General features: G+C 46.5%; 2 protein-coding genes across 2 annotated transcripts in view; both read right to left on the bottom strand.

The window, feature by feature from the left end:
- The window catches only part of tanc1b (tetratricopeptide repeat, ankyrin repeat and coiled-coil containing 1b), a 57,216-nt gene extending 48,254 nt beyond the window's left edge, over positions 1-8,962 (bottom strand). The window contains 2 exon segments of the mRNA XM_057032768.1: positions 1,023-1,116; positions 8,701-8,962. Of these exon segments, the coding sequence (XP_056888748.1) occupies positions 1,023-1,116; positions 8,701-8,949 (343 nt within the window). The 5' untranslated portion in view covers positions 8,950-8,962.
- A 1,465-nt stretch (positions 8,963-10,427) lies between these two features.
- On the bottom strand, positions 10,428-12,557 carry dap1b (death associated protein 1b). Its single transcript, XM_057033009.1, has 4 exons — positions 12,399-12,557; positions 11,335-11,431; positions 10,988-11,054; positions 10,428-10,847 (listed from the first exon to the last, which is right to left on the bottom strand). Exons 1-4 carry the CDS (start codon positions 12,466-12,468, stop codon positions 10,731-10,733), a joined length of 351 nt encoding a protein of 116 aa, XP_056888989.1. The 5' UTR covers positions 12,469-12,557; the 3' UTR covers positions 10,428-10,730.
- Positions 12,558-12,982: the final 425 nt, after the last annotated feature.

Genomic DNA, 12,982 nt, shown 5'->3' with positions numbered 1-12,982 from the left:
CAGAGAGGAGGCCACATTTTATTATGCTGGCATGAGGACGGGGGACAGAGCTCATTTGGCTTGACGAATAGGCTCCAACTGGATGAGTGAAGCTGGGATAAAAGAGCTGATTCCCGCCATAAAACTCTGCAGCTCCCAGCAGTCTCTCTCTCACACTCACACTCACACACACACACACACACACACACGCTGAGTTATCACAGCAATTCAAAAAGATTGAAAGGTTATGCCGAATCGATGGAAAAATACTGTAGCAGGAAGCCTGTTGAGGTTGTGTAAAGCCAGTTAAGGCACTTTGCCCTCTAATTTTAGCATCAGCCGTTGGCGCGATCATACCTGAGGCCGGGAGGCGGATCTCATTTATCTGTTGCATACAGGGACCAAATCAACCTGTTTAAACCAGTTCCGAAGGTGGCAAATCAAGCCTGGGCTGGTTGTTGTGGAATAAGCAGAAAACGGATAACGGAGGGGGGGCAGCACATGAACAAAAACCCAGTCGATGGTGTGTTCCTGCAGATGACTCATGATTAGTCAGGCTGGAAACGCAGTTTCATCACTTGTGATACAATGAAAGAAAAAGGTCTTAATATTGCAGATAAACGTACCGTATGGATGCACTGTCTCGCTGTAGTGGTTGTTCAGCCAACACGTAATTAAGTGATAACAGCTAGAGGATTATTTCTGTGTGCAATAATCCCAGTTAATACTGGGAGGACTCACTGTACATGTGGTGGCTATACAACAAAAACATCTTTATCAACCAGGTGTGGTCAGCGCGTGGTGAATGTGTGTGTGCAAGCGGTGGATGAGAAGACTGTGTTTTTAATAGACTCACATGTGACATTTGGGCTTTTAGCCGAGCTCACTCTACAGTTTTAATCTTCCTTCTGAATCTTTGAAAACGGTCCGTGTCTGCGTGAAAGACACTGAGGAGACTTTCCACACATCCATAAATTTTGTGGTGCGGGGCCAGCTGTTGCCTGAAAACAGGCGTTCGGTTTTCCATCCCATCATCCACATACCTGAGTCCTTTTTGCTGCCCTTGCTTCCATCTCTATTCTTCTTCAGCACTGCCTTGAACATGGCAAGATGGTTGGAATGGTCTCTGTAGGGTCCCTAAGGGGGGGGGAAACACACCAGAAAAGCCTGTCACTCACAAAACGCCACGCCACTTGTGCAGCAGAGTGGAAGTGATCCACTGGCATCAAACGGTCCATTTCTATTCATGGAACTCGGCCACATTCACGGCGCCGCATTGCTCAACGAACAAAAAAAAAAATGTGTCATTGAAAAGGAACTGCTGAGAAAAGTGATGCTTATTTCCGCATTTCTTGCTGCTTAACTGGCACCTGCCTGGGATTTTTCCCACAGCATTCTCAGTCCAGAAGGTCATCAGTGGTGGGATGCATGGAAAGAATGCTCCGATGTGTAAACAGAAGGACAAGTTGTCTCTGATAAAAGTCCTGAATTCAGCATTTATCTGATTGTTTAGTTGCTAACTCAGAGCTGCTCATGATGCCTTATTTGGCAGCAACGCAAAAACGCATTTCTGGTTACTATGGGGTGGCTTTCAAAGGAAAAACAAACGCTTTCAACCAAATAAGGGTATGCCGATGCAGAAAAGGCACTGAGCTCACCGGGCTTTGAATAACCGGCTCGTCTGTGCTCCTGCTGTGAGACAGGCTATCGATCCACCTTTTTTCTTCTGAACTGTGTCAGGAGGAACATTGGGATGCAGACACGCCACTGCATCAGGTGTGGGAGGAAGAGGCAAAAGGGGCAAATCCCCGAGGATTTTCATCATCACGGCTCAACCTTGACTGGCCAGAACCAGTCAGTGGGGCTGGGTCCGACTTATACAGTACGCTTCAGTCATTTTTGACCAGATTTATCAATAGAGTTTTGACAAGATATGCACAGGCTTTATAAGACAGTTGATGTCACCTCACCCTGTACAATACAATGTAAATACACCCAAATATGCCAACACAAAGCCTTAACACAACTAATACTGTAATTGTTATTATAATGGCAATAACACCTGCACCAACAGGTTTGGACACAGACACGCTAACAGTTACAAAAATCCACCCTCAACTAAATCAAACTGAGAGCTTCCGGAAATATCACAGCACGATACAACAAGTCTGACGTGGCCGTTTAATGATGCTTACAAGTCACAGTGAGGTGAAAGGTGAGTCAAAATTCCCCAAAATGAAAAAAACAAACACTATTAGCCCAGCTAAAGCAAATACAACCTGTCACTCTGTGTAAACGACAGCCGTGGACGTCTGGAACGCTGGTATTTCTGGGATGTTGACACAATAACACGGAAATTACATTACCAGATTAGATACATTCCATCTGAGGCTGGATATAGGGAGTTTAATACTGATGTTTAGGAACACCCAGATGTTCCGCCATAGAGGTTATGTGCTTTCGAGCATGACATCAAAGAAAATGGCAAAAAGCTAAAGAAGGTGTGAGCTAATAAATAGCATAATTCAGAGAGGAACAGCTATACGTGAACATGTTCCACAGTTTTGCTGAGTCCTGTGTGGGAGCTGGCTAATCATCACTACAGCAACAATAAACATCAGCCAGGTTCACCCAGAGGAAATGAGAAACTCCCTCTTGAAACTCCAAAAGCCCACATGACAAATTCCTCCCACCCCCGCCTGCACAATCCCAGCCACTGGATACACATGCTCAGTACACATCCACAGACACCACCTCTCCCCCCCGGTAATCAGTCTGAGGCTGCATACTTATAAAAGAATAGCAGTTTATGGGTTTGCTGATATAGCGTTAGGGTCAGTGACCAAATTAGCTGGTTATGTCACTTTATGTTGTCTCGTGCCCCCCCTCCCCCAAAGTAAGCATTGTGTTCCAGGAGCTGGAGGCGGAAGTAGCCCAGGAGTGAACCATCTCCCTTCCTTCCTATCTTTGACAGTTGCCCTTTTTTAATAATAATTTTTCCATTGTGGGGTAAGATGTCCTGTCTCCTTCCCCATATGCACCCCGGGGAATTTCCTGAGAATGAGGATACTCACACACACCACAAACAGCAGGAGAACGCGTGCACCGACTGCTCACAAGTGTTAGAGTCTGGATGGTTTAAGCGAGGGTTAGGAAGGGATCTTGTTGCCGTGTAAACACCACTCCTATTCTTCCCCCTCATGTATTTGTATTAGGACACACAAACACACAGTCATCAACATGCATCCCAGTAACCCTCCACACAAACAGGCTGTGCAGCACAGACAGCTTTGACCATGAGCTTTAATGTTTTATTGCTGCAACTGTCTCGGTGCTTTAGAGGAATGCAGTCATCATGGGGAAAAAACCTTTTCATCAGTTTACCTGATAAAACTGTTAATGTACGAAGAATATGATTCAGATCAACAAATATGCTGCAAAACTGTCAACAACCTCTGTTCTTCCCCGTGGAACCGAGCGAGCAGATTCCTATTTATGAAACTACAGTCACATTGTTAACCATTCCGTATTCACACTTTCAGAGAATTGACAATTGACTGCAATGCATACCGATATTCAGATGCATCCAATATCTACCGGTACAAAAATGTGACCTTTCCCAGGAATTCTGCTGGGAGTAGAGAGGGAAGGACTACATGGTATCCGCCAAGGCTGGAATGAAGATTCCTCAGGCCCTGAAAGCAGCTTCATCCCAGTCCCCTGAAGCTGTGTTTGGATATCAGTCTCAAAGAAAAGGGGGCCTCACAATATTAAAAAAGATCAGCACAAGTGGCTCAGTGGCCACACACCGTCTAGAGTCGGCTCTTTAAATACAGAGTTGCACTGTGGAAGTGTGAGAAGAAGCCTCCTGAGATTTCATTTAGTCGGGTGCAGCACTTCACTATTAAAATAATCCTAATGTGTTATGAAAATGGATAAAGTAGTCTAGATGCTGGAGACCTTATCAGCTTCTGAAGTAATACCCAGCAGCTTGATGACCTCACCATGATTGTCATGATCACCATGATTGTCAGGTACCTGGAACAGCTCCCGGTAACAGCAAAATGGAACCATGGTAAAAATAAATAAATAAATACAACGTAAAGGGGGTTTTCCTTTCAAACTGTATGGAAACGGACACCAGGGGGGTTAACAGCATTTGTGGGTCACTCGTGACTTGATAGAGTTCAGATCCATCCAGGGTGTGAAGAAGGAGCGATCCTCGCCCACACAATGCTGATGTGACATGTGGTTAATGGGGCCACCTTTACAAGAGACATTTGAGATTACAGCTATATATAGGAAGGAAACGGGGTTGTTTGACCCGAGTGCCTCAGGCAGAGAAGACGGTTCACATACGTCACAGACGGCTGGCGAGTACAAACCTGCTTTGTCCCGTGTTAGATGACACGCGATAGAGGCAGCACGGACAAGTTCGGATCAATTTCACAGTTATTTAGGCTATTTTTCACCTACTGGAACTTTCAAATGAATGACTGGCTCTTTCTTAGCTGCTGACTCTGTCCGGACAAGCAAATATTTCCACACCTGACCTCAACAAGTGATAAGAACAAGGTTGATGTTAAGTTTAGTTTTTTAAACAAGGCCAAAAGAATGTTTTCAATTGTTCCTGTGAAGGCTATAATTATCAGCTCTTTTGTGATGTGTTCAATGAATGCAGGAAATGGGACTGGCCCTGCACGGTCAGATCAAGTGGCCCATAAACAATGGGAAGTTTGCTAATGAACCCTTGAAGGAGGAAGTGTGTGTGAAGGAAGAGTGTGGAGGATAGCAGGCCTAATGTCGGCCATTGTAAAAAGCCTGTTTTTCACACAGGCCTCAGTGAAAGGGAAATAACACTCTAACACACACATCATCGAGAGTGGGGAGCGAAATATAATCTAGGACCTTGATAATCCGAGGAGCAACGACAATGTTGTGCTATAGCATGTGAAACTAAATATGAACCATGTCTTCAGAACCTTTAGAAGGAAAACATGTGACAAGCCAATTCTCAGGAATCCTGAAAATGTGCAAACTGACTCGCGAAAAACCGATTTTTGTGCAGAGTCAAGGGTAAAACTTGATCATTCCGTGACATTCGGCATTGCAAACTTAATTAGAAGCAACTTAAGAGATGCTACATTGGAAGTAAGGGTGCTGCTTTTTATCACCGAGCGGAGACAACGACGATAGCATCACGATCTCCGGCAGCTCCTTTACGTGGGTATTCCAGGAATGTGGTCTAAAACCAAAGGATCTCAGGAATGTTCCTTCAAAAACCAAAAGATGAGAACGCGTTGCCTCAAATGCGGCGTATTTACTTTTGCAGGAAGGCACCAAAGCCTCACGGTCAGAGTCAGACTCACAGCTCGAGGCAAAACCCCGAGTGTCTCAATAAGACGGAACAGCCCGGTGGCTCAGCGTGAAATTAAAAAGGATAACGAGCGTGATGCACTCATCAGGCACCACGAGAGAGGCAGCTTTATTTCGAAAGGACAGATTAGGCAGCCCGGGCAGCTTTTATTGTTCCCGCTGTTCCCTCCATGTGTTCCGCAAACAGAACATCAGACTAAAAGCTGCACGTGTGCGGGGAGTTTGCCTTCAAACCAGTTCCTCCGCTCCGAGCCGTTCTCCACGGGATCCACATCAAGGACAGACCCCAAACACACGCCAACGCCGTCACCCGCAACACTTCCAGCACGACCAGCAACAGGTTTAACTGCACACTGGGAAACAGCCATCTTCAGGAGCCACTGAACATGTGCGGCAACACACAGAAAGGAACGCGGACTCGTGCGCACGCCTCCCAGGAAGCCCGATATTTGCCCACGGGTGAAACATTAACGAGCCGTGTTTAAAGTCTACAGGAAGTTTCAGATTATTGCGTTAAGAGCTGCTGGTCAGAAGGTCACATGTACTGTAAGGGAGTCATCGTCATAACGATTCAAGAGCAAAAGGATGTGAGGTTACAGGCGCTGGCGTCCACCGGGAACAGCGTCCCGCCATCGGGGGCTCGATCCCTGATACAGGGAAACCCAACGACTGAAGTATGATTCGTTTTGCCGATTCGGTGTCAGAACACGAACACTGAGCTGCTCAAACAAGTCTCACGACTCCAAAATCCCCTCTGAGACTGTGAAGTGCTCCAGGGCTTCTGTGAGAGGGGCGCATCACCGCTGGGATGTTCAAATATCAATGGAAGTATCAAGAGGAACATGCAAGAAAAGACTGGAAGAGTGGAGCCATGACAACAGGAAGAATTAAGATACTATCAGTAACCAATTGTTATAACATAAAGGTTAAAGCACCAAATGCTCGTGCCTGTTAAAGGCTATTTCCACACTGTATTTCACATTTCACTTTATCTTGGGGGGGGGGGGGGCTAAAATGTAAATGATTAACCTGTTTCTGAGAAGCACAAACACACGTGTTTAAATGTATAGCATATGTGTATGCTGCTCACCAGCACTGACCTTGAAAACAGTCACACATGTCAGAGTGCACCAGGAGTTTCATCTGAAGGGCTAAAAAACTCACTGTGTGTGTGTGTGTGTGTGTGTGTGTGTGTGTGTGTGTGTGTGTGTGTGTGTGTGTGTGTGTGTGTGTGTGTTCCCTCATTTACATGAACTTTAATTCTAAGTCTGGTGACAAAACACCTGCCTTGTTGGAACCATTTGCTTAAACTAGAGACAGTCCTCACCAATAACCAGCATGTTTACTATCAGGTCAGTGGCTCCAATATCTGTCCTCCTTCAGCCATAACAATGTGACTCGTATGCCAGGATCTGTCTGGCCAACTGGCAGGAGAGACCCTGGGAACCAGCCTCCACAGAGACTGGAAGCCTCTTTCACTGAGACAAGAGCTCCGCAGCTCCAGCCTTGGAAAAGAGCCAGGATACTTCCTGTGACGGCTCCAACGGTGCCTGAAACCATGTTGCAAAGTTAATGTTCACTATCTGCAGGTGACACGCAGGAGCAGCCGAGCTTCTTCCACCTGTGGTGCCTCAAATTGAAAACCAGCGGCGTCTATACGGCCGCCCGGCCCCTGGAGCTACCCTCAGACACCTGACACAGGAAGCAGCAAAGTGCCGTGGGAAGTTCCTGCCGGGACAGAGCGTGGAGAGGCTACTGAGACTTCTTATCACTTTTCAGAGAACATGTTGAATCAATGACTCAGAGCGATCAAAGCGGCATCCTGACATTCACAAGCCACTCCTCTGATCAGCAATACAGGCCTGCGGTTTTCAAAGCACCTGGCTGGATTTCAAGGCGTTTCTTCTGCCGCGAGCGCGCGCAGGGAAGCAAAAGTCTCGCACAGCCGACGGTCAGACTTCAATGACTCAATCTGTGTGGGCAGGCAAGATTACAGTGCTGCAGCCTGGAACCTGCTACTATATCTGGGCTGGGCTCTGGTGGGGAAAGCCGCAGCATCCAATCACAAACATACAGGCTAACATTAGCATCAAACGAGACCGCACGGTTGAAACGAAAAAGTAATGATCGTTTTAGGGGAACATCTGCACCCTGCCTGGCCGGACGTCCCTCCGGGATGACAATCCGTCGTCTTCAGACGTCCTCAGATGCCACTCTGGGAAAAGTATACAAAGGCACAAACGTGTAGGTTCGGCTCGCTTGTAGGGGCCGACGGTGAACAAATTTGGTTTTAAAGCAGACCTTTGGTTTGCTAAGTGGTCAAAACGGGGTTTCTGAAAGTCAAGAGAGTTTTCCTCACATCTGATGCGTTTTAAATTGGAACAGGAATTTCCCAAACAGTTCGTGGAGGTCGTGATAAAGCCAACCTGAATATTTGTCAGCGCCACCGGCCGTAGCGTCCCTGGAGGGAGGACTGCGCCGCTAAGAGTCGCCGTGCGAGTGCTGAGGGTCGAGGGTGATCAGGAGGACTCACGACAGCTGCACCCCCCCATCGATCACGCACAAGCGTGAATGTTAACATGGTTCCAGCCAGTAGAGCAACAACGGTGCACCGGGTTTGTGTTGTTTTCTTAAATAATGTGTCTGCTAGTAACTCTGGAAAGCAAAAGGCATTTTGCAGACTCTTTCCTCAGCGTGTTCCATAGTTCCACTAAGCTGGACACGTGGTTTATATGATACACAATGTCTTTTGCAGCTATGGGGAATAGTAATAAAGTGTGTATTTAAAGAAGAAAACACAAATGTGTATAATCCAGAACTATATTAAGAGAAGCAGGGAAATCTGTGACTTTTTGAGCGGACTGTCCCTTTAAAACATCCATTTGTGGCACTTTCAACAATTCCCTCATATTATAACAACACAGGTTGAGCATTTGTTTAAAATAAAGCTTTCTTAGGGCTGAACTGGGCCCGTTTCTCTACTGTATATTTTTGCTCTTAGAGTCATCAACAAAGGTCCAAACAGCAAAGCTGCGGGTTTTTCTAGAGTCAAAGACGAAGCAAATTCCGAGCTGACACACTTCTCCAGCCCAAATGGGGCCCGGATCCCGGTGGTGGCCCGTTAGCTCCAGCGGTCCCTCAGCCCGAGCACCCAAAGCGGCCGGAGACCCCTTCGATGGTCGGACACACTGTCCCGTCTGGTGCCCTCCTCTGACTCAGCGGGCATGTCCCGACATTCCTCCCGACACACGGCGCCGAAAGTCGGGCAAGTTCGAAACTTTTCCGGCAGCTCCGCGCTAAAGACGTTATCGCCGGAAACTTTTAAAAGCACTTTATAAACTTTACCTGCTGTGGGTCATTTGACGCGAATGCGGCGAAAACCAGCGAAAAGCCTTTCCCGGTCTTCCAGCAGCTTATCTCCCCGCCAGCTCCGTCCCCGCTCAGACCGACTGGGGAGGCTCCGGGCCGCCGGGCTCCGGGCCGCCGGGCCCCGCCTCCTCCGCCCCGCATGAGGTCATCTGTGGGGAGGCAGAGAGGGCAGGCGGGATGCCCTTCCTCATCCTCCTCATCCTCCTCTCTCAGAGCATTCCTCATGGATGTGACAGGATGCTAAAGATGCAACCTGATTGTAATGGGAGCACTGGGATTGGTGGGGAGGATTCAGCATGTTTAGCTGAATATTTTGGATTAGGAGGCCATAACCTCACTGATAAATCAGAAAAATCCACGGCTCACTGGGCAGGACAGGTTGACTGGGAGGAAAAGATCACTGTCGAGTGCAGGGCGAGGCTGAGTGAAGCAATAATGGTCATAAATCACATCTGGAATGTCAAAAAGAAGTTTTTATTTCAACCTCACCCATAGCTCCAGTTGAGCTGAACCAACACTGAGCACCCAGGTGCATTCATACCAGTGTTGTCCTCATTATTCTGGCTCAGAATTCTCTTGCATTCTAAGACTTCACACCGGGTCCACTAGAGAGGGAGCTATATGAATTCATTGCTTTTGGCTGCCTTGTCTTTGCAATCCAACCTAACCAATGTGTCTGTGTAGATTCTCAATCATCCAGGTCATCGTTATCCAAGGTAGTTTTCAAGCTCGGTCCCCAGCGAGTTCAGAACTGAAGAAGCCTTCTGGATACAAGGAGAAACGTCTTCACAGAGAAGAATCACAGTCCAGTCGACAGAGAAAACTACCTTGGATAACCTACGGTAATCAATAAGGGAAATATCTCTATCGCATTTTTCTCATCTCAATTAAAATCTCATGGGGGCCTTTTTGCAGCCAGCTCTTCAGCAGAAGAACCGTGACTGAAGGGCCCAAGCCCGACAGGAAATTAAAGCCTCTTGCTCTCAGCTCACAAAATTCCAAAACAGTGCGGCTAAAATTCAGCCGAACGTGCGTCCTCCAGCAAACATGAGACACTTCAGCCTTTCAGCCAAATTCTGCTGAATAACTCATTTAAAATGACTTCATTTAAGGGAAAAAAAAGTAATTGTCACATGTTTGTCTCTAGTGACCTCAGGCTGTGTCTTCATCCACCACGCATGGCTGCAAAATGTGCACATCAGGGATTCAACCAGATCTGTCCCCACTCCTGTTACATGGATGGGGAGCGGAGTGGTGGCGAGTCGACCCTCCAGACGGCCGAGAATGGACAGACCCTGGCAGTGAAAACCACGGTGGCAGGTCAGAACATTACCAACTGGCAGGGCACTTCAGACAGCAGCGAGGGCGTCGCACGTGTTAACAAGGCTGTCGAGGGCTTTCTGCATGAGCAGATCATGTTTGTGGACACGTGTGGTGCAAACAAAAGGGGCCCCACATATGAAGTTAATGCATGCCATGAACCCTCTGCACCCACAAAAAGGGAGGGGACACGCTTGTTCTGAGGAAGCTTCAGTCAAATAACCCATTTAATCAAAACGGAAATGTTTATTTCGCATTTCATATGTTTGAGCAGTTTTTTTCCCCTCCAAACACAAACGTCTCAACTGTTATTCTTTAACTTGACTAAATACTTCCCTCTAGTGGCCGTTTAGCGTAAAGCAACGCAAAAAAGACTTCTGCAGTCGAGTGATGTCATGCAATTTTTAATAAACCTATGAAGTGCTACATGATTATGTCACAGGAAAAGTCACTTTATATTACCTTAGCCATAAACATACAAATATACCTTCTCTTTAAAGCTACTTAGCACAGAGTGATACAAACGCTGGTTATTCTCAAGCAAGCAGAGCAAAGGTCAAGGAAAGGCCTTTCTATCAACACTTAAACCGTCAGCCCTCTGGTGCGCACCAACACGCCACTTTGCTCTTTCACAGTTGACTTTACACCGTTCCCTCTGGGGCTTTTCCACGAACACACACGGCGTTTTAAAACTTCCTGGGCTGCTGGATGACGAAGGTCCGGGGTGAGTGGGGCTTCTCTACCGCAGGACGAACCTTGCCGTGCCTCACGCTCACGGGCGTCTCTGGGAAGTCGTGGCTCAGCTGCAGACACACAAGGGGAAGGGGATCATTTCATTTCGCGTTAGGCTCCCAGAGTCACTCCACCTAATCCGGTTTACTCAGTAAGATATTAAAGCAACACACAACGTCACATTTCTGCCAAGAGGAATACACTTGCTCACCTTGTCAATTGTTCCTGTGAGAAGAATACCCACTTGCTGCATCCTGTTGGCGGCACCGAGGGTCCGGCTGCAATAATCGAAACAAAGTTTCACAAGATGGAAAAGAAAATACGTATTGACCCGATTGTGCCAATTGCAGTAGTCGGACCAAGTCGTTTTGGAATTTCTTCAGTTATAAAAGTGATGTAATCTTGCACTAAAATCTTTCTACTTTTTCTAAAGAGAATATTGAGGTTTAGCTAATATAAAAAAGTATTTTGTGAGGAATAAGATTCAATTCTTTCAAGTCTGAAAGGTTTGGTGGCGATCCTCCCGCCAGGGGGAGACAAACTGGACTTTAGCCCTACCTTAGTTTATCAGACCTCTTGGTATCCTTCTCGGGGGTCACGTGGGTTACACCCTCCTCCAAGATTTTTTTGGCCACCCGTTTTCCTCCAGCCTTCACTGTTGACCAAAGAAACAAGCAGCTTGATGACGTCAAATGGTGTTGCAGGACATCTCTTCCTCCTTCAACCTCAAAGAAGGACAAAAACTCTTGCCTACATCCACACCATCATGGAGCCCCACTCCACACGCGGGAAGGTCGACTGTAGTAAAATACCCAAGCACCGTTTTGTAGCAATTGGTCTAAGATTACTTCAGTCCACGGGTGGGGGTTCAACTTCCCCCTCACATACATGAAGCATCCTTGTATTGATTCAGTGTTTACCATTTTAAATTGATACCATTATGTGGGGGACAAAGAATGCATTCTGTTCACAATCACCGTGAGAGCCGCTGGAAAACACGCGAGTCGTGGAAAATTTGCAGTCAGTATTCACGCCGCTAGATGGCGCCATTTAGCACAAATAGCTTATTTAAAAATAATTTGGAATTCTATCCAACAATGCGTAAAAGAAAGAATTTTAGAAAGCGTTTAAATGTAAATTGTAAATGGTTTCGGAATATTCTAGTCAACGTAGAAAAGAACCAACATACGTTACCAACATAAACAAGGCCATTAAATGAAGACATGCACAGCTCAAAGTGTTCTTGATTTTAAAAACGGACTGCCGTCCCGAGTGTAAAGAGGGGTTTTTAAAGATGATCCTTAAAATCAGCCCGGGGTGGGTAAGTGGGAACCACCTGAGGCCTCACGGAAAGCAAAGTAGGTCAGTGAATCATGAGCACATCCATGTTCCCTGCACACACCGAACCCCCCCAAATCTAGCTTTAAAAACACCAGACTCGTTCCTACGATGACCGAGTGCAGCAGCGGACTTAATTCAGCGTGTGTGTGCGCGCACAGATGCGTCTGGACCGAGCTGCAAGAGCAACAACGCGCTGATCTTTTTATTTAAAAAAATAAATAAAAATTAATTTAAAAATAAGATAAACACGATGCATGCGGGGTGTGAGGAGAGCAGTTTACCCGCAGGAGGATGACCAGCTTTCAGCAAACGAGCTCCTTTCGCCCCGGGTTTGGAGACTTGCTGCACCATCGTTGAAAACTTTTCAGAGGTGAAGAGAGAAACCAGGGTGGTGCAGAACCGCCCACTTTTATACTGAAAACGGGGCGTCACAACAGGAAGAGCCTCCAAAACAACTACTTTTGATTCGGTTTCTGAAGAAAAGCCACGAAAGATGAAGCGAAACTGAAGACACGCAGCGTCAATATGCAGAAATCTGAATTCTGTGTTAGAAAAACACCCCAAAGAGATCAAAAAGTAGGTGAAAACACGAGTCACGTGTGCACCTACCTCAGTAGCAATGAGGTGTCTGAAAGCCCAAGAATTTCTGGTACTTAAAGTGTTTTTTAGTTAAAAGTAATCCAAAGTGTACCTTAGAAGTGTATAACTTTAAGCAGTTCTGCCCTTTTTAGGTGCTGTAACTAGGATGCACCGTCTTATAATTGTGCTTCTTTAACTTTGACCCTTTTGGACCCAGTTCAATCTGTAAACAGGTATCCTGGTATTTCACTACTGGACAGTTGGGTTTTTGGTGTCATATTTGTTA

The sequence above is a fragment of the Takifugu flavidus genome, chromosome 1 (assembly GCF_003711565.1).
Source record: "Takifugu flavidus isolate HTHZ2018 chromosome 1, ASM371156v2, whole genome shotgun sequence".
Classification (NCBI taxonomy): domain Eukaryota; kingdom Metazoa; phylum Chordata; class Actinopteri; order Tetraodontiformes; family Tetraodontidae; genus Takifugu; species Takifugu flavidus.
Note: the sequence above shows the minus strand (reverse complement) of the source record. Positions and strands in the feature narration are given on the sequence as shown.

Coding starts and splice junctions, on each gene's coding strand:
- dap1b (XM_057033009.1), bottom strand. CDS start 12,468: ATGGTGCAGCAAGTCTCCAAACCCGGGGCGAAAGGAGCTCGTTTGCTG. Junction 11,055..11,334: donor AAGAGGTCTGATAAACTAAG/GTAGGGCTAAAG, acceptor CGATTATTGCAG/CCGGACCCTCGGTGCCGCCA. Junction 10,848..10,987: donor TCACAGGAACAATTGACAAG/GTGAGCAAGTGT, acceptor GTGTGTCTGCAG/CTGAGCCACGACTTCCCAGA.